Here is a 27,365-nt window from a genome sequence, read left to right on the forward strand (position 1 = left end):
CACCTGTTGGATTATATACAGAATGTCCAAAGTCTGATTGATGCGGTATTTTTGAAATTCTATCTCAAAACCGGATGATCTGAGAAATTCGGAATAAAGCTACGTTTTTCACTCAAAAGTGATAGGAAAACCAACAAAATCACAGAAAATGTTGATAGACGACGAATAATAGTTACGACCCACGAAATGCATAAGCTATAACAAATTTCATAACGCATATCCGATCAATTGGGTTTTCTAGTGCCCCTAAATTTAGGTTTGCTGAAAAAAGAGAATTTCTTTACATTTTCATATAGGAATTTATAACGAGTGCTTTTTTATATAAAAACATAATTCCTTATCAAACACAAATGAACTGTAATTCCTGTAAACCAAGAAAACTTTATGTATTTCTTGTTGCATCCACAAATCCAGTCACTTTTTTAGATAACAGTCTGTCTTAAACGTACTTCAACGTACGTTTATAACGTTTCCCTCTACTTTCACCAACATTTTTTGTAATAATATCTGGTAATAGTGTACCAAAAGAAACACTTCAAATGGTTTATCAAGTTGCGTTTATTGAACGAAAAAATTGTTTACGTGTATTTAGACTTTAGAAAAATGTACGCAATTTTTGTAATCAGGAAAAAGATTACTGACTGTGCTTTTTCCTGTTAGCAGTATTATTTTTACATGAAATTAGAATATGACTGAAAATGTAAGTCATCTGTTCAGTGTTATTCTACAGCAGAAGGTGCAGAAGGTTCTCATGTCCTGGTCCATTAAAAAAGATCCTTTTAATTATCTCCCGTGCCCCTTTCAATTGGCATTGTTCTTATTTTTTTTGGTTTTTTAGGAGTTACCCGTTACAGATCTAAATTGAGCTTTTCGACAAGATTCTTTTTTTCATTTTTTTTTAAGTGTGATAATTTTAAATTAAAAAAGGACAAAGTATCTATGCACCTGCTTTTTACACAAACACTTATCATATAATTTTTCATTCTTTCGTGGTCGACAATGGAAACAGTTCAGGATTCGGCTTTATATCAAAGTTGCGCGTTTCATATCCAAAAACATGAAAATTGTAGTAAAATTCTTACACTTGGAAAATCGAAGATTATTTTCTGGTTTATGAGGCTCTCACTTTCGAAGTTTAGAGACAATATTCTCGCCTTCCTTAACAACTTTTTTAGTGGTGTTTGTTGTGGAAATACAGATTTATCTCACGTTTATCATTCTAAGTCAATGCGCTTTTTTGAAATCTATATCTTGTCTTTAATTGATTTTTTCTTTGGCACATTTGATTTGGTTTTTGGGCAATTTTGGTAAATTTTCCTTAGTTTTGGTAGTTTGTTTTCTTCACAACCCTCCCTCAAAGCAGGAATTTGGTAACAAATTATAAAGTATCTCTTGATTTTTGCACGTCCAGCATGGGTATGGTGGTAGCTGTTAGGAGTGCAAATTAAGAGAGTCATTTGCTATGTTATGCAACAGTAGTGAAATTTCATGAGTGAAAAGCAATAAAAAAAACCGCATTTCCACAAGAAACACCGCTCAAAAATGCTGTTAGTAAAGAGATTATACATATAATGAAAACTTCGACAGCAAATCCCGAAAAAACTAGAAAACTTTTAAATCCAAATAAAATTACCTTAAAGTTTAACTAAGTCGTCCGAAATTGGATCCGAATATCGTCAGATAAATATCCACTATTATAGATAGTGATTCAGAATCAAAATAACGCGCTTAAATATTTCCAACCAATCCCGGCGTTGCCAAACATATGCGCAATTTTCTACCTTTCGGAAGCCGGTGCCTTTATTTTCTGTCCGCATCAGATCAGATGCTGTCAAACTCGACGACATAACCCCAGATTGTTGGCATAAATCATAATAATACCAAGATGAAAAATAGGCCCACAAATGTTTAAAACAGTGGGAAAAACACGCTTACCTTTAGGGTTCCAATGGGGTCGGCTGGCACTTAGATGCAAAACTACCTCTAGTGTTTTGCGGACACCCAGTACATTGGTTAACCGCATTCAAAACTGCGGTTTGTCCGATGCAGTTTTTCACAAGGTACATCAGAAGCAAACGTAGCTTAAGTAAATTTATTATGTAAGATTCACTATCTACTTATGGGCGAAACGTTTCATTCAAACACAGCTACTGACTCTGAAATTGGAGGCAAATTCAGTGCCCTATTTGGTAGCAAATGTAGATGGTCTTTAGATGGTTAAAAGTTTGTACTAGATAACTAAAAAACGGCAAAAATTCAAGGGGACAGTTCAGTTGTAAAACTCAGACCTTAGGACTCTCAGAATTATCATAGAACTTCATTTAAATGCTCATATTTATTTACTGCTAGTCGAGTCCGAGCCGATCCTGATCCCTAGCAAATTCCTTAGGAATTTCGTCAAAACACCGATAGAATATGGATCGTCTGTCGGTGTTTTCACGAGCATCAAAGGAACTTTGCCGCGGCTCAGGCTCAGCTCGCATCATTAGAATGCATACCGTCCAAATTGCAGACATCGAAAGTTGCGCAAAATAGTATTTTTTAAGTGTGATCATTCTTTAACATCTAAATTGAAGTCATTTGTGCATTAATCGTGTTTTTTGCAGCCAGACGATAAACAAATTCAGCTGCTTAAATGAAGAACATTAATTTTCCATATATGATAAAACTAAGACAGAAAAGTAAATCGGCACAAACATTTGAGGGAAAGAAAACTAAAAACAATTCATCAGTTTATCCACATAACTTTTGAATTAACGATTTTAAGAGATTAAACTTGTATTCCCTAGACGATTGAGCGTGACCTGAAAGTCATCCTTCTAATATTTATATTTCGTTGGTTGAACACGAAGTTTAGCAAAAATATGAATGTTAGATGGATGCACTTACAGGGAAAAATCACATTTCGTCATGTTTTCAGAAGGTGAAAATATTATGCCAACTAGCGATTGCACTAGGAAATTTCTAATATTTCTTATAAACATACCAAACAAATCTTAAACTTATGGCGCAGACCGTTTAGAAAATAAAACCATAATAGAAAACAAATTTTACCATAAGAGAACTACTGAAGGAGAAACTATCCGGGAATAAATTTTGCATTTTTGTTTAATAAATTTTAGCAACTTAAGGTGATTAACAAGGAATATTCAGCAGTGTGGGCTCTATTGCGTCGATCTGGGCTCAAAGAACTGTCCCAATTGCGCCCATATTTGGGCGCCAGGCATATCAGCACGTCCTCGAGCCAATCACAAAAACAAGGCCCAGTTGATCCCGACCCAAATAAGCCAGGTAGATTATTCCTGATCAATCCAGGAAATTGCGCTATCAATCCAGGCTTTTTTCGATGGTTTTAGACAAGGATGGTGATGACAAAGATAAGCTGTCCGCCTTAGTGGCAAAAGCCTTGATCTGGATGCTGACCACCTATATGGTCATCGCTATGATTTCCTTGATTTTTCCAAGTACAAATCAGCCGGAGGCAAGTGAATCGCATTTAATCCATGCTTGTTTACCTCAATTCCAAAACCTTATATTTGGGTTAAAAAGATTATAAATTCATAATAAAAAGCGGGAGGAAATTATCTTAAAAACCGCTAAAATTGAGTAAAAATACCCAAGCAAAAGGTTTTGTACCCGACTGAACCAAATATCCAATTGCAGGTTGTGCGATACGTTTCCTGGAATGAGTTCCTCTATCAAATGCTGGCAAAAGGCGAAGTAGAACAAATCATTGTCAGGCCTGATATTGATATTGTGACCATCATTTTGAAAGAAGACGCGATTATCAAGGGGAAAAAAGTACAAATCCCGGCCAAAAAGCTCCATACTGTCCTGTAAAATCGAGTTTTTCAGACTGACCTACGCACATACCACATGAACATTGCGGACGTAGAAAAATTCGAGAATAAGCTCAGAGAAGCGGAGAGAAGACTGGGAATTAAGGATGGGGTACCCGTTACATATGAACGCGGTAGCGATTCAGCCGGCAAATTGCTCATATCGCTAATGTTTGTCGCGCTCCTAGTATGGTTTTTAGCTAAGAACAAAGGTATTAAGACGCCGCTTAATATGGACGTTTTTGTAAGGCAAACTTCAACAGCAAAAACATACAATAAACCTATTAAATGCCTGTTTCCGTTAGAACCAAATGACCAGGGCGAAATTCACGTTAGTCGATCCTTTAATGGGACAAGGAAAGGGTGTCCATTTTAGCGACGTTGCTGGCTTGAGGGAAGCTAAGCAGGAAGTCAAGGAATTTGTCGATTACCTAAAGCGGCCGGAACATTACAAGGCCTTGGGCGCCAAAGTACCCAAGGGCGCCTTATTGCTAGGTAGGAAAATCAGCAAAAAAACACCACAAAATGCAGGAAATGTTACTTTCAGGACCGCCTGGATGTGGCAAAACGCTTCTAGCCAAAGCCGTGGCCACCGAGGCAAATGTGCCATTTTTATCCATGAACGGGTCAGAATTTATTGAAATGATCGGCGGGTTGGGTGCCGCTAGAGTGAGGTAATTTCGCCTTTTTATCAGAACTCACTGTACCACAAACGAAAATTTCTCCACAGGGACTTATTTAAAGAGGCACGAAAGCGAGCACCCTGTATCATCTACATTGATGAAATTGACGCTGTGGGTAGGAAAAGAAGCGGCAGTTTGGGCGCGGGTGCAAGCGGAGAAAGTGAACAAACGCTCAACCAACTGCTAGTGGAAATGGATGGAATGGCTAGCAAAGAAAATGTGATCATGCTGGCGTCTACCAACAGGGCCGATATTCTTGATAAGGTAAGCGGCATTAAATGTTTGGCAAATTTATAAAAAAGTAGGTTTTATAGGCATTATTGCGACCTGGTAGGTTTGACCGTCACATTTTAATCGACTATCCAGACCTAATAGAACGCAAGGAAATTTTCGAGCAGCACCTTAAAGTGATTGCTCTGGAGAATCCGCCTGAGACCTACTCAAAAAGGTGAGTTTGTTAGTAAAAGCCTGCTGTTTAAGCGAAACATCCATTTAAAGCGTGCGCTCGAGAAAAAATCGCGAGCACAAAACGTTGGGATGAACTCATGGATGAGATTTCATTGTTGGTACGATTCGTATTGGAAAGGGCTGGAAATTATCGTAAGACATTTTTTCGAAATCCCTATTGCTTTTTCTGAGGGATTAGATTTCTGAGAAATGCAAGCTGATGGTAAATCAATATTTCCGCTCGGAATGGAAATTATGTTGGTGATACGCAAATCAAAAAAATTCCGCAATAAATTAAATGCACTTTTTATGGGTCATTAGCAATAGATCTACCGAACGGAACCTTAGGCCATTAAATGAGCGAACTTTTTGGGCCCCAAAATTGCAGATCCGACTAGGATTCAAGTCTCATGGCGTTTCGATACTATTGTTCACTAGTTAGATTTCATCAGTAATTAATAATATTTAAGGAGATAGACACTTAAAGGAGAGTGCATCACGGAAACGGTCGAAAATGTCTGGAGACTCTGAAGCGTCATTTTAGTACGGTGTTTCGGTTCTTATCTAAGCATCCTCAGTCGTCAAGGAAAATATCTAATCTGCAAAGAGATGGAAACACCATGTCTAATTTTCATACGCCCCCAAACTTTATAATAACGTATAACTCCTAAACAGTTCGAAATATCAAATCAGCCAACAGGACCTTCCCGATAGCCCTTATTTAAAAATAGCCTGGACCTTTTTGAATACAGCTCCAAACCCCTGTTTATGATAATGATTACATCAATTTTTACCTAATTTTTGTGGCGTATTTGGTTTCATCCGTAGATTAGCATTTTTAACTCCCGGATTCAGTGGCGCTGACATTGCAAACGTTTGCAACGAAGCTGCTTTGCACGCAGCTAGACAGAAGCAACATAAAGTAACCGGCAACGACTTGGAATACGCCGTGGAAAGACTGGTTGGTAAGAGATCAATTTCTAACTATTTTTTATGTAGAGTTGCATCTAGCCTTAATTATTATTTAGGTGGCACTGAAAAGCGTAGCCATTCTATGTCTCCACAGGAAAAAAGTATCGTGGCTTATCACGAATCGGGCCATGCACTTGTGGGCTGGATGCTCGAGCATACCGATGCCCTTCTAAAAGTCACTATAGTGCCCAGAACGAATTTAGCTTTGGGCTTCGCTCAATATATCCCCAAAGATCAGAAATTACACACCAAAGAAGAGGTAAGAAAACGATTGAACTCGTGCCAATTCATCTCGCAAATGCATGTTGTTGCAGCTGTTCGACCGAATGTGCATGGCCTTAGGCGGTAGGGTTGCGGAATCGATTGTATTCAATAGAATCACCACAGGGGCACAAAATGATCTAGACAAAGTAACCAAAATGGCATACGCAAATGTTAAAGAGTACGGCATGAATGAAACGGTCGGCCTAGTGAGTTTTCCTGAACAAGAAACGAAGGAATTGGGTAAATTTCTGGACGGATTGCTCCCAATAAAGGCATTATTTGTTGCTTGTTCTAGGCGCAAGACCATACAGCAAAAAATTTGCGAATATCATCGACCACGAAGCGCGAAAACTTGTAGGCGAAGCCTACAGATACACCGAAGGAGTATTGAAAAAAAACAGAGATAAGCTGGAAATGGTAAGAATCGATGGTCAGTTTGAATCGACGACTTGGAAGTATGGATTGTTTCAGCTCGCGCAAAATTTAATCAACAAGGAAACTCTGAATTATGACGACGTGGAGAAGCTGCTGGGACCTCCACCATATGGCAAGAAAAAGCTAATCGATCCGGCGGATTTCGAAGAGAATATCCGAAAAGATGCGGGCGATGCGGTTAAAGAAACAGCCGAAGCTTCAAAACCTGTTGCATCCTAGTGTAGCTTTTGTAGATATATGTGTTGCTAAATAACTAAAGGTTTTTTCCTATCCGAAGGCCAACACACATTGAATGTAACTCGAATTAATACGAAGCGGAGCTCAGTTAAGTCGAGCGCTATTTTGCGCCTAACGAGGAAGATACAGGATAGGAAAATCAACTAATTTGCGAGAAACGAACTTCAGAAGCGCTTCCATGTTTTGCTCAAATATGCCTCATAATAAGTTTAATTTTTCAATCAAACCGCGCTCCAATCGTCTGTTGCACTTCCCAAATCTTCTACTTTTAAGGCTTACAAAAGACCAAAAAAGCGCCCTTTTGGGAATTCTTTGCTGCCGACCAGATGGGTCACATTTCCGCCAAAGTTTCACCAATGGGTTGAGACAAAAGCAAGCTGCTGCTCTAGGATTTGAATCCCTGACAAAGAATCCAGGCTCGAATGTTTCCCATAATTGCAATACCATTAACCAAGTTACAAAATATTGAAAATGATTCTCCAAACTGTTTACTTTTCGTAACTTTTTCCATTTTCCTTATAGTTCCGGTTAGTTTTCTTCCGCGCTTCGCTTCGGTATGCGGCACTACAGAACGCGATGGCTTTAACATAGTAAAACAAACAAAACTAATTTCTGGGACTGACCGATTTTGTTTTACCTGTGTTAATGGGCATCCACTCGATGAAATCCACTACCTGAAATCGAAAGGCCAAAGTGCCGCCAGCCATTTCAAGAATGACTTCATTCAGCGCGGGTCCAAAATTATCTGATCGGTTCACGAAAGGGAGCCAATTACGTGTTTCCTGTTTTTGGACCCTTTTTCGGACGAACAAAAGCAAACAATATCGACGGGCGACAGCGTGAAGTCCTCTGATTTGCACAGGGCGCTAAGAAGTTAGCGCCAGCTTCAAGGAAGAAATAGCTTAAGCATGAGTAACGGCGCTTTTGAGGTCTTGATTGATTATTGACACTAATGCCCTTTGGAAGTCCATCTAAACCGTAAAAATGGATAATATTGAAGAGGAAGCTTATAGCGCTTAAACCGCACAGTTTTTTGGAAACTTTATTAATTGAACGAGGGGTTTTTACCAATTTGAGACTCGAAAAGACATTCATTGTAGTTCAGTCGCCAGAAAGTGTAAATAAGTCCGTGATGCAATTTGTATGTGTTTATTTCCGCATTTATCCGATGCTTTATGGAGTATACAACACTCCGGTCGAAGCACCTAATTGTTGTTCGCCATCCAAATGGGAAAACTTTTGTTCAAACTAACTCTTTTTCGAAGCCCTTTTATTTACGTCTTTCGGGCTTTTTCAAGAATCCAACATGTCTTAGGTTTGTCTTTGCAAAAAAATGCTTTAAAACTCTTGTTCATTTTCAGATTTTTGCTTGTAGCTTTTTAAAGGCTACGAATTTCTGATTAAACGAAAATTCGCAAAGGACCGGCCGCCTGTATACTGCTTCTACTTGGAATGAGAATGGACTAACTAGCAAAAAACAATTTGCAAAACGCTCTTTCAAGAACATCCTGTATAGTGGTCAGATATTTTCGCAAATTGCGGGACACTCTTTCGGTCGGCCCTATTAAATTATGCTTGTTTTCACTCGACTTTACGCACAAATTAATGCGATAAAATATGAAAGCCCATAGAACAAGGGGCTCATTTGACGGTAATCTTAAGAAGCTCCGCCCCTGGTAGATTACCTGCAATGGCCCTGTATCAGTAGGCATCTTAGGAATGCAATCACCTTGTGAGACCTGATGGCGACCACCAAAGACGCACTGGTATAAGTTTCAGGGTATTGTCCCACCAACTTCACTTGATGAACAAATATTTACAGACATCCAAGTGGTAAACATTTACAAGAAAGTTTCCGTTTCCTTGTTAATATCCACAACTTTCTTCTAGGTCGGGTAACTGGGATGTGATAAATGATGTCATTTGTCTCCACCCAGTCGAACCCTTAAACGTATTTTAATGGGCATTTAATGTCGACCTTAAATAATTCTCGTTATCATAGGAACTGAGGCTTTATTTGCAAGCTTTTCCTCCATTGTGTAGCGTAAAACAACACTTTTATTGCTGAATGAGGTGAAGTCGCAAAAAGCTGGAAGGCAATCTGGAGGAATCCGGATATAGAATTTATCGAAAATTTGGAGTCTATTTTTCAAACTCTGTTTTCATATTATCGATTACTTTCTCCATTAAAATTTGCTGCCTTAACTACATTTCACAGTTTTTGCCAGGCTAAGAGCGGGACTTTGTTTTAAAATACTGGAGCCAATGTTTTTAATGAAAAACTTTGCATATTCAGATATTTTCAAGCGTGAAGCTGAGAGCATAACATCACTTAAAAGTGTCTTCAGCATCCGAAATTATAATTTTTATCGTCTCGTCATTAGAATCAGCAAGTTTGAACACTGTGCACTTTTCAATGTGTGAATTTCTATGAAAAATTATATCGAAAAGGTGTTGGTGGATGACCCTATATTCATTAAGATTAGCTTCTATCTCCTTAAAAGCTCGGATAAAGCTGGAATGGCAAAATACAGTTCTTGGGATGGTTTATCGAAAAGACCCCAATGATTATTCAGATAGTTTCAACTGCAACCCAATTATCAACAAAAATATATAAAAACGCTTCTAGTTTTGATGGTAAAAGCTGGAATTTTTAGCAAACTGCAACTAGGCAAGGTTGAGGAGGAAGACGTCTTATAGAAACGGTTCTAAAGATAATTCCATGGCTGCTGATAGACAAACTCGATTATTATAATCCCTTCGTTTACTATAATCTACCTTGTAAACGATTTTAAAAGCCTTTTCAAAATCGTTTGCATTTGCAGCCACTGAGTTTTGCCTAAGCCGAAATCTTTGCCTAAGCCTGTATCAAATAGTGTAGTTTCAATTGGTATTTCCGTTCAAAAAGTGGCATACACGTGTCTAATAATAAATTGGGGAAGTCGAATGTATTAAATTGTGGAATCATCACAATCTAATAATTTTTCGCATTCCTACAAAAAAAAATTCGCTCAGGTTCTCCATATAAACAAGCTTTCAAAAAAATGTGTCTGGAAAATGTGGAACAAATTGCAGCTCAAGCAGAAGCCTACACAGACCCAAACTATTCATGGAAATGTTCTCATTGTTTCCTTCAATTTCCGAATCAGTCTTAACGAAATATCAATCGATAACACTTAAATTCTCAAAACTCAAAATCTTCTACTTCAAGATCAAAAAGTTCTATATAAAACTACATTTTTTCTCTTAGGCGCAAAGCAGTCTGATAAACGTAGTGAAAATGCACAGTATCTAGAGTGTAGGCCTGGGTAACTCGGTGAATTTTTAGGAGTTGGCGCAATGCTACGCAAATGGCTTGGTGCGCCAACCCAACGCACCGGCGCAGTAACTGAGTTTCGTTGCTGGGAAAATGTTTTTTACTTGTTCTTAGATTTATTTTAGGGGCCATTAATTAATAATATTTTTAAAATTTTATCCAAAAATTACAAAATTAATTTTTAATTTTGTCATTTTTGACAACAACATTTAAATAACATTTTATTGGAACACACGTCTCCTTAAAAGTTTTGCAAAAATTTTTGAAAAACTTTTTGCAATGATTATTTCTGGGTATTTTTCCAAAAATAGTTCCCCGAACTGAAAAAGCGAAAGTTTATAATCATCTAGTTGGAAAACTCTTGGAAACTGGGGTTTCTTCACTTTTAGTTCAATATTTCTAAACAACACCGTCTCTAAACAGAAAAACCTCGTTCTTCCTAACGTTTTACTGTAAAATACTGGTAAACTGAATCTTTTATGCGAAAAAATTAAGAGATCGATTTTACAAAAAAATTAATTGACTTTCTTTGGACTCAGTTCTGTTGTTGAGAAAATCTAGATGACTTTTTTTAGTTGTGTGAACAAACTAGTAAAACGTTACTAAAAAAAAATGTTAATGACTTTTTTTAGATGTGAAAATCCCGGTCTCGGGGGTCGTAAAGCTTTAATAAATAACTCATGAATCACTCATGAACCGTTGAGTTATAACTCGTTAACTCAGAGAGCACCAACTCACTAGCGCAAATCAACACAGTGTTACCCAGGCCCATTAGAGTGTTCTAATGCAACACAGAATAGCAAGCAAAGGTTTTAGTCAAGTTTGCTTGCTATTCAATGTTTTAATATCATGGTAATCTAACTTTAAATACTAATAGTTGCATCCTCAAATAAAAGTATAATCCAAACAAAATTTAGACATAGGCGTACCTCTGGCCAACGTCTGGGCGAAGTTATCGCGATAACTTCTGTAAATACGCACAATACGTGTTCATTTATATCGCGTTTTGAAGCTGAAAAGTTTTGAAATCAGCTAACAAATATTTCGTACCGTTACAGTGATAAGTTCCAACAAAAAACACAAAATTGTATCAGAGTTCGCGGACAGTTTATGTCAAACTAACCTTACTTTGCCTACCAACTGTCAAAAATAACGAGTGGTTTGGTTATATACCGCAAATATAGATTGCGTTACCTTTTTGGAGGTTAAAAAAATAGCTTTTTGCATACAAGCCCTCAGAAATTCTTCGTACGGCTCATGAGATACTTTCTGCGGTCCATGAATCATAAGTTTTTTAATTTTCTATGTGTAGATATTAATAAACAGAACAGATAGAGAATGTTTGATGAAAAAAATATAATTAGGAAAATTTAGCAAGCACAACTGGGAAAAGCCCTACCGACAAAGGCCTAATGATTATTCCCATATTTTACCCAGTTCTTCACGAAAAATTGCAGCTGACAGTCAGTGACAAAGTCAAACTGTCAGTGTCCGTGGCGAAAGTTATTACTTTCCACACGGGATGAAAAAATTTTGCAATGGGTAAAAGTGATGCTTACGCCATCGAAAACAGTGACGAAAGTACATACTTACAAATACAAGAAAAACATATTTTTGTCATAAAAAAGTCTATGCTAAGAGTATGTAACGTAAAAATCATCCAAAATTATCCAGCAAACCAACCCGAAATAATTACGAATCCCCCTGTTGGATCACGCAAACCTTTCGAAAACCATTCGAAGAACTTACCCATCACCTGAATCCTCCCTGAACCTGAACCGGATGGTAAGCGGGATTCTACCTTGTTATATTTACGATTTGGCACGGTTTTGCTTAAATTCTAGGCGAAATTTGGTGAATTTCGTCTGAGTTATCGCTCAAAGACGATAAAACAGACACTTTATCGTTGTGATTCCACGTACCTCTTCAAGCAGGTACCATCAGAAAAGCACCGCAGAGTCTGTTTAGGTATGCGTTAATGCGTATATCGATACTTCTTGTGTGAAGCAAAATTGCAGGAACGTAGTTGGCCCCATAATAGGAATGCAGAGGAATGCAGGAAAACCAAAGGTTTTTGTTGGTTGTTGTGGCTGGTTTGCTCTTCTGAGGCATCTTCTATCTGATAATAATAACTTAAAAAATGCCACTGGCTCCTTGAAAAATAAAATATGCCCCAAACCCAGTTTTAGTAGTCACTTACTCTACTACTTAATATCGCTTTTGGATTTCGTTTCGATTCGTTTTTTAATGTTAAAACGGCTCAACCATAGCAACTTTTCAGAGCCTATTCCCTCATTAAAAATATTAACTCATTGTTTGTGCATGCATATAGTAATCTCATTTACAGGAGAACAATTTCATAGAAAAACTGACTGGTTTGGCAATGCATGTATGTCGATTTTATCAGTTGCATTGCCACAAAAATGTGCAAAATAGACCAAATTAGTAGTTTTAAAAGAGGGTATTTTTTAATATTGAAGATAGACGAAACCTTCTAAAATAAATAAGAAATTAATGCTGAGTACAGTTTTCCTTTGCAAGATGGTAATAAGATTCACATTATTCGGATGCAAAAAATTCATTTCTGACACTGTTCTAGATAATTTAGATTAATTTGTAAATAAATTTTTATAGCTACTTATACCTCGGTATCCTTTATTAATGGAACACTCTGTACCTATAGTTTTTCATCATTAGTCGTTTTAGCATAACTGACGGCAAAAACAGTACATGCTTTTGAAACCGATATTTTACACATCTAAATAACTCAAAATCGCCAAACGGCAAGCAAATATATTAAAAACTGTAACAAAATCTATGTGTCTAATGGAAAATAAGAGTCAATAATCAATTCAACTATTTGCCGAATGTATTTAGAATCACATACCTTTCATATATCTCATAGGGATTAAACTAACATTAAAAGGACGTGCTCAGTACTTTGAAAATGCATCTGCCCAGTTTGTTTAGCAGCTTTACGTATAAAACACTTAGAAGAAAAGTTTAGAATTATGTAAAAAAAAATTCTCCATAAACATCGAAAAGATATTCGCTACGTTAGAAAAACGTTCTCGGACCGTTGAAAGTATGAAAATGGCTACTTTCTTTCAAAAACCGAAAAAATAATACTGAATAAAAATGTAAGTGATATTAAGGAAAACCACTCTGCAGATCTGTAAAATGTATTTAAATTTGCGTGCAGGCCTATAAATACTGCAAAATCTTTTGTAGCGCGAAAAGAACGTTCTCGGGCCGTTGAAAGTGGCATTCAAAGCATATTTATAATAATTCTAAATTTAGCAAAACACTGAATGAAAACACTACGCTAAATTTGTTAACGCTAATTGTTGTTGCCTTGATGTCCTGAAACCGAAGTAAGTACTGAATAAAATGTCCAGTAAATCAAAGGAAAAACACTCTTTAAATGAATAAAATGCGCTAAAATTTGCGTCAAAACACATAGACATTGTAAAGACTTTCGTAGTGTGAAAAGAACGTTCTAGAGCCGTTGAACATGAGTAAAAAGCATCTTTCTACGTCTATTGAGTGGCATTAACATAAAAACTGCATGCAAGCAAGAAACAGAGTTTGCCGGGAAAATTTTACAAACAAAAAAAAATATGTCATGAAACTGATGTGAGTGCTGAATAAAATTGGTAGTAAAGAAAAATAAACACTCTTTAAGTGAGTAAAATGCATTTAAATTTGCATCAAAACAGATATAAGTTGTAAACATTTTTTTTATGTGAAAAGAACGTTCTAGAACCTTTGAAAATCGGGAAAAATCATGTTTCCATGTTTATTGAGTAACATTAGCAAAAAACTACATGCAACTAAGAAGAGAGTTTGAGAGATAAATTTCAGAATCCTAATTGCTCGAGGGCCTAAAACCGAAGTAAGTGCTGAATAAAATAGCCAGTAAATAAAAGAAAAACACTTTTACGTCAGTAAAGTGCATTTAAATCTGCATAAAAACACAAAGATATACATTGTAAAGACTTTCGTAAGATGAAAGAAACTTTCTACAGCCGTTAAAATTTCGTAAAAGTCATGTTTTTTGGTTCGTTGACTAACTTCAGTAAAAAACTACATGCAAACAGAAGGGAGAGTTTTGAAAACGAAATTTCATGATCAAAAAGACGTCGTATCTTTCAAAAAATTGTCAGGAAAAAAAGAAGAAAACACTATTCGAATCAGTAAACTGCAGTCATATTTGGATCAAAGTTCATATACATTGTTAAAACATTCGCTACGTTAGAATAAGTAATTCAGTATCTTTCTCAAGACTAAATGGAAACAACAAAATTTCATGATTGCACTTGATCTACGTTCTTAAACCGAAATAAGTGCTGAATAAAATTGGCAATAAGCAAAAGGAAAAAAACTTCCTAAAGCAGTAAAATTTATTTAATTTTGCATTAAAACTCAGAGACATTTTCAAGCCGTGACGTGAAACGAACGTTCTAGAACCGTTGAAAGTCGGTAAAAAGAATAACCAAAACACAGACAATAATTGTAATAAGCAAATTTTGTTTCCGTTATTTGCTCATTGTTCCAGCCAAACTAAAATCTCTTTGGAAATCACTCAATTAAGGAGAAAATTGAATTTTTTGCTTTCAAACTTTTTTCAAACACTGAATAAAATTGGCAGTAAGCAAAAGGAAAAACACTTTGTAAAACAGAATCTAAATAATCTAAAATCTATTTAAATTTGCACTAAAACTCAAACATTTTAAAGCTTTTCGCAACTTGAAACGAACTCTCTAGAATCGTTGAAGGTGGTGAAAAGAATAATTTTAAGCTTCGTCAGCAGCTTTAGCACTGAAAAACCCAAATTTTACGTCTTCTAATTGCTCATTGCTCCATCCAATCGCTTTGGAAAACACTCAATAAACCAGAAATTTAATTTTTTAGGCATCATACTACAAAGTCACCCGTAACGGCAGATAAAAACTACCTCTATATCTTATTTTCATCTCCTAAATCGTTTAGTAGTTGAAACCCAAAAAAACTGAAATCGAAAATAAAAATGTTAATGACCCAGAATGAATATGGTAAATATTGAATACAAAAATCAAAGTAGAAAATCGTTAAAATGCACTGAAATTTGCATTTGGCGCCCATTGCTATTAGCGATATTGAAAGGACGTCCCCAGGAGCACCAAAGTTGGTAATATAACGTCCGGCGGTGAATAGTGGCTAGAAAACATCGTGAAACGAATGAAACGAGTCTTGTGCATATTTCTGGTGAATGGTCTTGATGGTACCATCAGTAAAAGCCGGACCTGTTCGTCAGATGAAGTAAAATACCGTACAGCAGACGACGAAGTCAACTCGACTGCGGCAATCCAACACGCTATGGGGAAACCTGAATTCGACAACACTCAGTCTAGCATTCTCTCTCAGCCTTGCGTTTTGCCACACTCAGTGGATTGAAAAAATTCTGCAGATTCGCGTGCTTATTTATATTGGCTCTCGTCAGCCTCCGTGTTAGTTTATTTGTTTTTCTTTATACTGTGAGAACAGAATTCAAACAGGAAGTGCATCGCATAGTGTATCAAGAAACATATTGCAAAAGGTGAGTGGAAAACTATAGCTGAGGGCTCATTAGCACCTGTGCATGCACTAGGAGTGAGAGGTATTATGTGCGCGTTTTAATGTTAAATACACGGAATATTGATTGGAATATTATTCTAATCACAAGAGCGTCAACACTGGTCTCAACCAGCAAGTTAATTGACTAATTGAATGGACTTCTAAGGCCCACACGATGCTCCTTATTTAATTTATTGTCAGGTTTTTTAATTTGCTTATACAGGAATGGAGCGGAAAGCCCATTCGGATGCGGGAAACTTCAAAAACACGTTCTTCTAATGTCTTCTCATCACTTTACCACTTAATAGGTATCTGTCTGTCTACTATTAAAAACCGTTTTTGTGAAGATCTACCAACAGTTCTATTTAACTTTTCTAGATACGTGCGGGGGTTGAAAGTATTTAATTTTCGTCTAATTATATGTTTGCACGAACCCTCTTCACATGAAGATCTTTAATTCTTCCTGAAACCTGCCAAGTTTCCTGATAGTATCTCCATTTATTTCCTCGCAGCTTTCTGATGACTACAATTTCAGTTCTTCATTTACAGAAATTAGATTTTTCGTTAAAACCTTTTCCTTATGAGATTCTTGTGAAACTCTTTCTTCAGAAATGTGTAGGTGCTAACATTTGCTCAATTCCTTTATATAATAAGTCAGCAGTTTTTCCATGAATGTAATACGTCTTCTGTTTCCTTTTAACAGAAAGTTGCTTTTTGGCACTAAACCTCTTCACTTGAAGACTGTTTAATTCTTCCAGAAATGTTCCAAGATTCGTCATAAATCGTCAGGAAAATATATTCTTTCCTTGTTCATTTATTTCTTCGCAGCTTTCTGACGACTAAAATTTTATTTTCAATTCATCATTTACAGAAATTAGATTTTGCGTTAGAACTTTTTCCTTATGAAGATCGATCGAGAGTCTTGTCAAATTCTTTCTTCAGAAATGTGTAGGTGCTAACATTTGCTCATTTTCTTTAGATCGATTACTTTTTTCATCCAGTTTGAGGATAAGGCAGCAGTTTCTCCATGAATTTAATTAGTCTTCTGTTCCCGTTTAAAAAAAAGTTGYTTTTTTGCGCCAAACCTCTTCACTTGGAGACTGTTTAATTCTTCCAGAAATGTGCCAAGTTTCCTCATAAATCGTCATGAAAATATATTCTTTCCTTCTTGATTTATCTCTTCGCAGCTTTCTGATGACTACAATTTCATTTTCAGTTCTTCATTTAGATAAATTAGATCCTGAGGTAGAACCTTTTTCCTATGAAGATCGCTCGAGTTTTTTGTTAAACCTTTTCTTAAAAAGGTGGCCTCTAAAATGGTTCCAATTGGCCCTTTTTGTGATAAATTTTATTGAATTAAATCTCTTCTTTTCTCCTTTAACAAATGTGATCCTCCTATTTCCTTTTAGTGTCTTAAAGTTTGCTTGTCAGCTCCTTAGCTTTTTCTTGATTTTCTCTTCAACTTGATGGACAATTTATCTTTTTTCAAAGAAATTCATTTCTTCGGAGTTAAGTAAAAGTTTCCGGAAACTGGAGAGGTTCGTCAAAGGACATTTCCAGATTAGTTAGTGTCTGGCCACTTCTGTCTTCACTCCATCGTTTTCAAAGCTTTCAATCTTCCTTTCAGCCTCTCTTCGGAATTCTTTGAAGTGCTTTCCTCGTCGCAATCTTTACTTTTGTTCCAGCTTCTGACTTTCGCATATGACCGATTAGACCCCACATTCCCACGCTTAAAAACTTTATTAGCCTCACTTAGTGCACTGAAAATTCCAATCGATTCCTGAAATAAGAAACGTTATGTGTTTGCACACATCGAACACTTGTAAAAATAGCAGCGTGAAAAAATGCGCACTTCAGTTGAACTTTCTTACCGCGGGAATGTTATGCGAGATTAAAAAGCAAATAAACAATTCAAATCGGCCATGTAGAACTATTTTTAATCCACTTTCGCATAATCCTGAAAACCGAAAACACTGAGCAGCTATACCGATTGATTGCTTATTAGTTTGCAGTGCCAAAATGAAGCTCAAAGGCATCCTTCTACTGATTTTTGTCAGCTACATTCCAACCACAGTGATCGGTTGCAACGAAGCTGTTTGCGGCAGTGTGGTTAGCAAGTGTCTTCTAACCAAATCCTGCAACTGCGACTTCAATTTCGAAAATTGTAGCTGCTGCAAGGATTGTCTCAACTGTTTGGGCTACCTCTATAATGACTGCTGCTCGTGTGTAGGTTGGTACCTTTTGCATTTTCATATATTTACAGATTCTAAGTCGATTTGTGGCTTCTACACGCTGAAGCTCAGAGAAAACGTGTTTTGTCTTCATGAATATTCAGATGCGCGATTTATGTTCGGAAAATCTAAATATTTGATGTTCAACTACGTTGAGCGTTCAACTTCACTTTCTTCTGCTAAAACTACTTGAGCAATGAAGAAAATTTAAAGGATTTTAGAAGATTTAAACCTCTCGGTAACTTTTTAGATATGTGCCCGAAGCCCAACTCAACCACAAGTCCGCTGAGCAAAAAATCGCACGTGGAAGACTTCCAGGAGACCATTCCCGGCCTGTTTAGCGCCCTGACGGAGGCTCCCGACACCCTAAACCGATGGGCCAGCAAGACTTTCCCTATTGACATCGATCTTAGCCAATATTCGAACAAAAAGGAAATCAAACTGCTAACGCGTAAGAACAACAGTGGTTGATTTTCTTCAACGTTCTTATGAAACCTGGTACTTTCAGAGCAAAACAATGCTGAACAACAAGTGCTTCCAGAAAAACCGAACCCAACAGTTTTCACTGTGAATTGCACAGTGGCATTCTGGTCGCAATGCATGAGCTGGACAAAGTGCAAAAGTAGCTGCCAGTCTATGGGTGCGTCCAGCTATCGCTGGTTTCACGACGGATGCTGTGAATGCGTCGGCGATAGATGCATAAACTACGGAATTAACGAAAGCAGGTAAGATCCTCATTTTACCATTGACCAAAGAACTCTTCATTCATCTGAATTTTCAGGTGTTCAGCCTGCAGGATTCCTGATGACCTGACCCAAGATGGAAACATCTTGGATGAAGACGAAATGGACTTTGGAGAGGATGAAGATGACGACTTTAGTGTTTAGCTTCGCATTACTCAAAGTGCCTCTACTGTCTATTGACGATTAATAGACGGTTTGAGTGGCTGAAAGTTTGTCTGGTAACTATCAGTCGTATTTTACTTTTAATGCGGCATTGATTGAAATTAATTTTCAAACCTGCAAGCCATATGTTATTTATTGTACTATTACGCAAAGCGACAGTTTTTAACCCCCTTAAATACGGTATTTCTAAGGAACATTTTCGCTGGTCTTATTATTCGTTGCTTGTCTATAAGTGTTGAGATTTACATCGACTTGAAATGGAAACATTTATTTTTAAGGTATTTGAAGCTTCGCAGTCGTCTGGTGTAAATATAGTGTATATTTTGTACAGAAGTGAGCTAAATTAAATTTGGAACGGGATTTGATTATAGTGGTTTTATTAGTTTATGCTTCAAAAATTGGAAGAACGTGTTCCTGATAGAAAGATGGACAAAATCACAATGCTGAATTTAAAAAAAGTTATTTCTAGTTGTCTTGTATCCAGTCATGGTTTTTTTTAAATAAAATTGTATTTTAGAACATTTTATTATTTAGTTTTCTCTCTGCGAATAAACTGCTGGAATAATAGAATGGGGCCCAAGTTATTTAATTTAAGCAACGAAAAGTTCAATGTTAGAGCAAAATTTAGCCAAACTTGAGCTAAAGTTTGACTTATGCTATTTTGGTCATTTGGGCTTTTTAACTTTTTTTTTAAGTTCTACTCTTTCTGTTTATCGGTTGGTTTCCAATTGATGCAAATTTCTTGGGTAGGATTTATGTACAATAAAATCATGCACTCAAATAAATACTTTTGCGCTAACATTAAAATATAATTTTCCTATGCATTAAACGAACCAAAAATTAGCTGTGTTATTTAAGAAACGTTTAACTGACTTAACTTCGAACGGAATTTTGTTTGAAATTGCAACCATTAAGGGTTTTTTATTTTTAACAAGAAGAATTACAGAATCTTGGTTGATATTTTTATTTTTGCTCAGCACGAATTTACTTGTTCATTTAATGTAAAACAAGTTCTTCATTTTATTGGGATGAACCGAGCAAATGAGGATTTAAGGGAGCATCCTGAGATAAAATATGTAAAATATTGTCAATATCCAGTAAGAATACAACGTTGATAATAATAAATAATCCAATAAGAATAAATGCTGCTTTTTACGATCGTTTTCAATGATTAATTAACGAAAAACCTAACGTTTTGCCATCATCAGGTAGTCCAGAATAAAATTGCTCTACGGATGCCGAAACGTCGGTAATGTAAAAAACAGGATTGATTTTACGGCGATCGGATTTTCGTTATTAAATCATCTATTGGGAAAACACGACATTTTTTGCGATATAATATTTGAAGATAGGCATGAGGCATTATCTTAGCGATAACACTCGTATACTTTTCGAGATATCTAACTTTAAATGCATCAAGCAACTAAAATTGTGTGCAAAAAACACAAAAATAATCTAAAAATGTAGGCAGTTAGAAAAATTGCAATAAATAATATTTTATCATCGCTTAGATCTCTCAGAACATATTGTCTCTGATAATGCAAATGAATGAATGCAAATGAATTTATGGCTAATAAAACCTCTGTATGTTGCTACAATTTTATTCCCTTTACATCGTTGGCTAAACATAGACCATCTACGAGTACAAATCGTTTAAAGTTAAAAAGACCCTTCGGCCAGCGAAGAGTGGTTAAAGCGTTAAAAAGTCTTATAAATATTAATAATATTTTGCGATGACTAGACTAGTGACGAAGCCAAATCCAGGCGACTAATATGAGTAGTAGACGGTTCCCAATTAATAGTATCAGATAATTTAACAATGGCAGTTTTATGTTACTCTTAAGTCTTAAATTGGGCAGTGCTGTCGCATTAATTGACTGGTTAATGGGCGCATTCGCCAAATAAACTGGCAAAATCGGTAAAAGAAACTGGAATTGCTTCCAAATTAGTTTGTATTCGTTACTTATACATTTGGATCAATTTTGGAACAAACAAGGTGGCCGTTTTAAAGGGGCAATTCCAGAGTTTCTGTAGCTAAAAGCCAAACAACCATTACGAAACATCAAAAGGTGTATTTGTATATAATAGATAACGGACTTGTATAACTTTTTTAGTCCATTTTCAACCCTTTCCCTTAGCAAAATGTGCTCAAGACTTTTTTAATCGATATCGGTTTAAGATACGAAAAAAATCAAATCAGTCAAAAAGCTCCAAAAGAAAACAGAAAACTTTTCCAGTGACAAACCAAATATCGTAAAAGTGCCAAAGATCTACTAAACATTTATTTATGTTTGACTAAACTTTACATTATTATATTGAACGCACCCCAGTATCAATTATAAAATATGTACAGAATGGCGCACAAAAGCTCCCGCTCTATGGTAGCTCTAGAAATAAACGCTCAAACACCACAACTAAGACTAGATTTTGAGTGCTGAAATGATACTGCCGAACACCGTTGTTTTTAAATGAAAATGTGGAAGTTTTACGTAATTTTTCGTGCGTTGGAAGGACGAGTGAAAAATATTCAAGACATATTACGACATTCAAACCTGTTCCATGTAGGTTTTCTGCTTAATTCTTGAGCTATTTATCGGAATTTAGCGAAAAACAGCAGATGGTAGGTATTGCTACAGATACTGAAAAATTTTATTGGGAATTATATTTGGTTGCTTTAGAAGCAAGCAGGTCTAGGACAGGCTTCGGGCCGATTAGCCCTCATCAGTTAGGGGGTTAATAGGTCTGATGACCGGTCCTGCAATTGAGTGCTTTTGACACTGCTAAAAACCTGTTCCTTTTCTCAAACAGTTACTAGTTTCAAACTTAGCTTGAACATACACAATAAGTTTCTAACATCTCAGCATATTCATGAAACATTTATCATTTAACGCATCAAACCGCTGCTAAAATGAACAATGAACTAAAGTGTACATTTCCATTAAGAAATGAAAATAGAGGTGTTTGAGGGTTTTTTCTAAATTTACCAAGTCATGGATAGTCATTGCAAGAACATACAATGCAAGATATTTTGCATTGAAAAAAAAACAAATTTTTAACGAATTTTAACTATAAACGAATGTTATGTGAGTAGTCGAGAGTTTCAAGTAACGAATACATACTTATTTTTTATCCTACTTTAGTTCGTATAGCATTCTGGGACACAAATAAAACGTCAAAAACACATTAAATTCATTTGGTGTTGCCTGAAAATGAGCAAACCCTGAACCTGAGCGATTTCACACCCAAATTACTAATGGAAGAATCACTTTTCAATAGTCAGCTGACTAAAATTCCCAAAACCTTTGGGACACAATCAAATAAAAAGAGATTCACACGATAATTCATTCGAGAAAACACCACAAACAAAACAAAAAACTGAACAAACAAATACACAGCCAAATTTGCAGTGACTGGAAGTGGATAAATTCCGACTGTTTAGAGCAATTTGGATTCAGCGTTATGTAGCTCGTTTGTTTTTTGTTAGTCAGAGTTTTAAAAAATTTAAGCATTTCAGAAAATTTATTTTGTTATACAAAAATAAATTTTGTGCAGGGAAGCACATGAAAAATGCAAAATTTCTCAAAGTTCGGCAAGCTTCTAGTTGACCAAAAAAGTTTTTTCGGTCCCAACACCAAAAGTTTAGAGATAAACCAAATAGCCCGAAACGGTTTGTGAGTCAAAAACATCAACTTTTTGGTCTTGTAGGTATTTTTTTCGCAACTCGACTGATAGGCCCTAGGTTTTGAAAATCGGTTCAAAAAAAAATGTTTCACTTCAAGACCAAAAAGTCCAGTTTTCTGAGACCACCGAGAAAAAGGAATTGTACTAAATAACGAGTCAAACAGAAATCAAATCGCTCGCATCAAACAGAATTTCTCCAGTTTCAAAATTAGTTGAAAGTTTTCCTTGCAACGTCTATGTTGTTGAGCAGTTTAGTTGAATCTAATCTAAGACTTATCTAGTTGTTACAGAAACTTAAACGGGGAGACTGTTTGTTGAAGACTATTTGAATTGATTACTCAAGAAAATTGCTTGTTTTTGGCTGAAGTTTGTGGCCAGAAAGCATGTTTACGCTTAGAATTTCTGAACCTTCTTTTCTTAGCAATCTGGATTTCAATATTCACATTCAAACTTACTCTAACACATAAACGTGATTACATTAGTCGCATTGGTAATTTTTGCGCATTACCATCATTTTCATCAAGCTCACCATCAACTTATTAGAACTTCACATAAGAACCAATGGCAATAATATCACACACACCAATATCTGACGGAAACTCAAGGAAAATGAAAAAGCATCGACTTCTCTTGGAAACGTACTGGTGGCGATGATATTGGGCACACCAGATCTATAAAGTACACACACAACATACAACTCTGCACAGATATGTACGAGATGAAGCTCCTACGATGCAGAATATGTTCATGAAAAGCTCGAATTTCCCCTTGAAACCTACTTAAAGACATTATTAGAATGTGCTTTATGAAGCGTTATTACTTTCGCTCAAGCATACAATTACACACTTAGTCAGGTCCTCATAAAACCATCGCAATCAGGTTTGAGTAGACGTATAACATTAAACTGGGTAGTAATATGGAGTAAATAGCTATTGAATGGATGATAAATGCTTAATCAGTCTTACCGCAGTCTATGAAGGTTTGGGAAAGGCAGCTGTGCCGCTTCGTTCCGTTGGCGGATCGTCCGTATCGCTATCGTCTTGTGGTTCCTGGCTTTCAGGCAGTCTGATAAAAGGCAGGTGTTCACTTCCACTCCACATTGAATAGAAGTTGGTATGAAGGCGAATCGCATCCTGCAAACAAACAAATTTTAGCTGAGCTCCAGAAGAACAATTCAGAAACTTACAGGCCCACTTCCTTCACTGGTGGAGCCTCTTTCAGAGCCGCTGGCCGTTGATCTGCTATGAATGGAAAGACAAGACGAGGAATCGGTGGAAGAGCTGCTTTTGCGGGAAGTCAGTGGCAATCCGGTAGGGAAAATATCAAAGTGTTCGGTTACGGACATACCGCTTGCATGTGGCACGTCCACTGATTGCCAGTTGCCTCTGAAAGGAACCAAACCGCATAAAGGAGAAGGATTTATGTGCTGCCTTCGCATCCAAAAGCACTAGTTTGATTCATTAAGGCACTGGGGACGGACACTTTAAGGGTTTATTATGTGATGACCTGAGAAAGGACAAAAAATTATTTGTGATCATGACAAACACATAACGGGAAATTAGAGTGGAGGAGTATTTTTCAGCAATATTGGCGAAAAAATGCGAATTCGCTGGCCATTCTAGTATCCAGATGCTCTGAAAATCAAAGTTTCAAACGCAAAAAACTGAGTCAATTAATTATCTACTGGTAAACCCATCTTATAGCACACATACTTCCAGTTCAGTTCGTAGAAACCTTAAATCAACCCACCTTCTCATATAAAATTAGCGTTTAATTACATTTTATTGCTGATCGGCGCGCTAAAGAAACTCATTTAAAAACACTATTTTGAACCATCATCACAAGCGAGCAACGGTGTGGATCAACACTCACCTTTGGGACGGAAACATCCGCCTATGCATCCGATCCTCATGCGTTTCACCCCAAATCGGTACATAGGAGTGTCCTGGAATGGAGGCAGTCGGTATGGAGGAGCGACTGGGGCGGCAGGACAGCAGCTGAATGGCTTCGGACAGGCCCTCAATGCTTGGAAGAACTCCACCGACTGGATGCGGCTGGATATGAGATGTGGAGGGCTGAGAGGCGACTGATTCTGTTGTCAGACAATTGTTACCCGTTGGGGCAAACGAATCTGGCCAACAACCAACCTGGAGTAGTGCTTCTACTCCGTTCTTGAGATGTGCCGGGTCCCCCAGCAGGAACCGACAATTTTCCTTGGCTTCCTGGGCGGGGCGGGCCACTTGAGCCTTCGCTGCCCCAAGCAGTGTCCCAAGGCATTGACCAGCGGCGGGCCGTACCTTCGGCTTTACTCCCTAAACACGGCCTATTAGAACATTATTCTGGAACGTGTAGTTGGCGCTTGCCTTCAGAGCTGCTAACATCAGTAGCTGCAGCTTCGGACCATCTACGCTGACCACCTAGAGGAAAGAGTGGGAAATGTAGAGGAGATCTTTGACCTCCCCTGCCAGGGAACGGAAGCTTCATTGTGTGCAGTGGTCCAGGTGTGGGGAACGGTCCTATTTAAGCCAGAAAAACACAAGTTCCTACCCGTGATTTTCATTGTACTTTTCGCGAACGAACCTCTTAAGGTCTCCAAAGGACCAGGGCCTCGACTAAACTCCGAATGAATCGGACTCGGCCCTCGAATGGGCTCCGGGTAAGGGGAGGATCCTCTGGTATCTGCCATAGGGCTGTGCTGCCTTGGAAAGTCCTCCATTCTGGGACTGGACATTTGCGACCTTAATTTGGGCAGTTTTAGTTTCAGCCGGAAAATATGCATTTCCAGCGCCAAACCTTGTTTCATGCTTGCTAAAGCACTGCTGCACCGTGGCCATACTGCAGTCTGAGTTGTGCACCCCGCCTGGAGTGGTTTGGCAAGAGGGACACATTGCCATTGCCCCGAAATTTTCACAACTCGCGATGGAGAATTGATATTGAAGATTGATGAATGTTAACAGGTTTTCGGTGATTATGTGCTGGTTGTGTTCTAGTTGCCTTTGAGCATCCGACTCTATTTACAAAATGCCGCCAGTCAATCTTGTTTAGAAAGTGGGCAAGTATGGAATAAAAAACAATGATCTGTCCGATTAATATACAATTCCGAGTTTATGCATATCCAAATAGACAAACGCGATGGACCTGAATGTTTATTGAAACTTTAGAGACAACTCAAATCAAAACTCTCGGCTCAAGCTTTTCAAATTAGGTAGCTTGTCCACCCTATTACTTTACCTGCAAAAGTATCCCCAATGCTCATATCCTGCATGGCAGCCGAAATGTGATTTTTAACCGAACTACTTGCAATCGCTGTGGCTCTAGTGAGGTCCTCCCAACAAGTGATGCATTGACTGGCTATAGGAACGTTTTGCAATTGAGACAAGTTGTATAAAGACTGTGCCAATCGCATTCCAGCCGCACACATTGTGTTGAGCATCTGAAATTGAATTCAATTAGCTATTTTTGCCTTAAAATCGACTAAAGTGCATACCTGCAAATACAACCTCCAGCTATTCAGGCACTCCGCAGCTGCCACTTTTAGGGTATTGGGGCTCAGTTGTTGGGCTTCGGCAGGATCCTTGGGTTCAGCGTGCTCGGTTTCGGAGGGAGCTGCCGCCCCATAGAGGGGTTGGTGAGGATCTCTGGAACGGTTTTGATTATCCCGATTCATACGCAGCTTGCATACGTACCTTTCCATGTTTTCAAGTGAGAGTTTCAGCAAATTACTGCGTCAAGTAGCAAGCTATTGGGGACACATCTGTTCGTATAACTACAAAAAGACATTGTCGTAATTTTCTACAAATTCCGTTTTTTGTAAACAGCGGCGACATAACCTATACTAACAGCTGACAATGTCACTCCCTTAGTTGACTTAAAATCCCGAAGTTCCCCGGGGATTTTCGGATTTTAGCATCAATTAATTCAAACACCTGTGTTCCGTCTTTGTTTTTCGCCCAATTTAGACAAGGAAAACCCGAAATTTCTTCAATACCTAGCAACAGTTCAACAGTTGGCTGGAAGAGGGCAGCAGTCGACAAGAGCTCCGCCATTTTGTACTATGCTATGCCTTTTTGAGTATTATGAAAGTCAAAAGTTCGTTATTTGTCGGAAAATTTGCTAAAAATCGTATTTAAGTGGTGTAACCGGGCGCTAAACGATGGCTAAACTACTCCAAGAGGGTGCAGCTGCTTTGAGTTTACCTCATAAGCTGTTAAGAATAGAAACTTTCCCAACTACCGTGTAAAGGCAATGAGTAAGTACCTATACGGTAAGATACCTATAAGTAGGTAGATTTGCTCTACACGAGCTAATATTCTGGAATTATTGTTATTATATAACAATTATTGAAAAAATTGCGATTTTAAATAGTGAGAAACAGTTTGGGCACGATTTTACTCTGCAATTTGAACACATTTCTAAGCATGGTAACTCACTTGACCCAGGCAAGTACAGACAGGAAAGTTTTATTTTTACTCTTCTGTGAGTTTGTATTCCCTGTTAGAGTTGTTCTACTTGCTCCTTATGTCTCACTTAAATACTTATTAGGGCATCTTTGTTCGAAAAGGTTTTCTGTAGTGTTGTCCCTTTTATAATCATTAATATTTTTTATTTTCCTAGTTTGTAACGATTCAACAAACTTCCAGATTGTCAGTATTTTTAAGTAAAACTCTTCAAAATAGAGTGTGTTTGAGTAGAAAGTAAAGCATGAAAAAAATTCAATCGAAACTAAAAAACCACAGTTTTTTTAAACAAATTCCACATTC

General features: G+C 37.3%; 3 protein-coding genes across 5 annotated transcripts; 2 read left to right on the top strand and 1 right to left on the bottom strand.

The window, feature by feature from the left end:
- The first annotated feature begins 1,809 nt into the window (after positions 1–1,809).
- LOC125503260 (paraplegin-like) lies at positions 1,810–6,893 on the top strand. Its single transcript, XM_048663316.1, has 14 exons — positions 1,810–2,060; positions 3,123–3,291; positions 3,357–3,481; positions 3,664–3,801; positions 3,856–4,083; positions 4,145–4,334; positions 4,387–4,513; positions 4,570–4,786; positions 4,837–4,970; positions 5,798–5,934; positions 5,998–6,200; positions 6,256–6,445; positions 6,501–6,622; positions 6,677–6,893. Exons 1-14 carry the CDS (start codon positions 1,905–1,907, stop codon positions 6,857–6,859), a joined length of 2,319 nt encoding a protein of 772 aa, XP_048519273.1. The 5' UTR covers positions 1,810–1,904; the 3' UTR covers positions 6,860–6,893.
- An 8,553-nt stretch (positions 6,894–15,446) lies between these two features.
- Positions 15,447–19,445, top strand: LOC109539128 (twisted gastrulation protein homolog 1-A). Of its 2 annotated transcripts, XM_019906736.2 has the most exons (5): positions 15,447–15,771; positions 17,794–18,018; positions 18,270–18,470; positions 18,528–18,744; positions 18,801–19,445. In XM_019906736.2, exons 2-5 carry the CDS (start codon positions 17,808–17,810, stop codon positions 18,904–18,906), a joined length of 735 nt encoding a protein of 244 aa, XP_019762295.1. In that variant the 5' UTR covers positions 15,447–15,771; positions 17,794–17,807; the 3' UTR covers positions 18,907–19,445. The 2 variants fall into 2 exon arrangements, with proteins under 2 accessions (XP_019762295.1, XP_048519272.1); XM_048663315.1 differs by lacking the exon at positions 15,447–15,771 and having other exon boundaries at positions 17,719–18,018.
- A 1,066-nt stretch (positions 19,446–20,511) lies between these two features.
- On the bottom strand, positions 20,512–26,464 carry LOC109539127. Of its 2 annotated transcripts, XM_019906734.2 has the most exons (10): positions 26,292–26,464; positions 26,093–26,243; positions 25,837–26,038; positions 25,399–25,615; positions 25,186–25,343; positions 24,969–25,121; positions 24,753–24,917; positions 24,478–24,697; positions 23,792–23,990; positions 20,512–23,738 (listed from the first exon to the last, which is right to left on the bottom strand). In XM_019906734.2, the coding sequence occupies exons 1-10, from the start codon at positions 26,297–26,299 to the stop codon at positions 23,577–23,579; spliced, it is 1,635 nt and encodes a 544-aa protein (XP_019762293.1). In that variant the 5' UTR covers positions 26,300–26,464; the 3' UTR covers positions 20,512–23,576. The 2 variants fall into 2 exon arrangements, with proteins under 2 accessions (XP_019762293.1, XP_048519270.1); XM_048663313.1 differs by lacking the exons at positions 20,512–23,738; positions 23,792–23,990 and adding an exon at positions 23,997–24,111.
- Between the last annotated feature and the right edge of the window lie 901 nt (positions 26,465–27,365).

This window comes from Dendroctonus ponderosae, unplaced genomic scaffold, assembly GCF_020466585.1.
Source record: "Dendroctonus ponderosae isolate FM_Combo_2020 unplaced genomic scaffold, Dpon_F_20191213v2 Dpon_F_20191213_153, whole genome shotgun sequence".
In the NCBI taxonomy this organism is placed as follows: domain Eukaryota; kingdom Metazoa; phylum Arthropoda; class Insecta; order Coleoptera; family Curculionidae; genus Dendroctonus; species Dendroctonus ponderosae.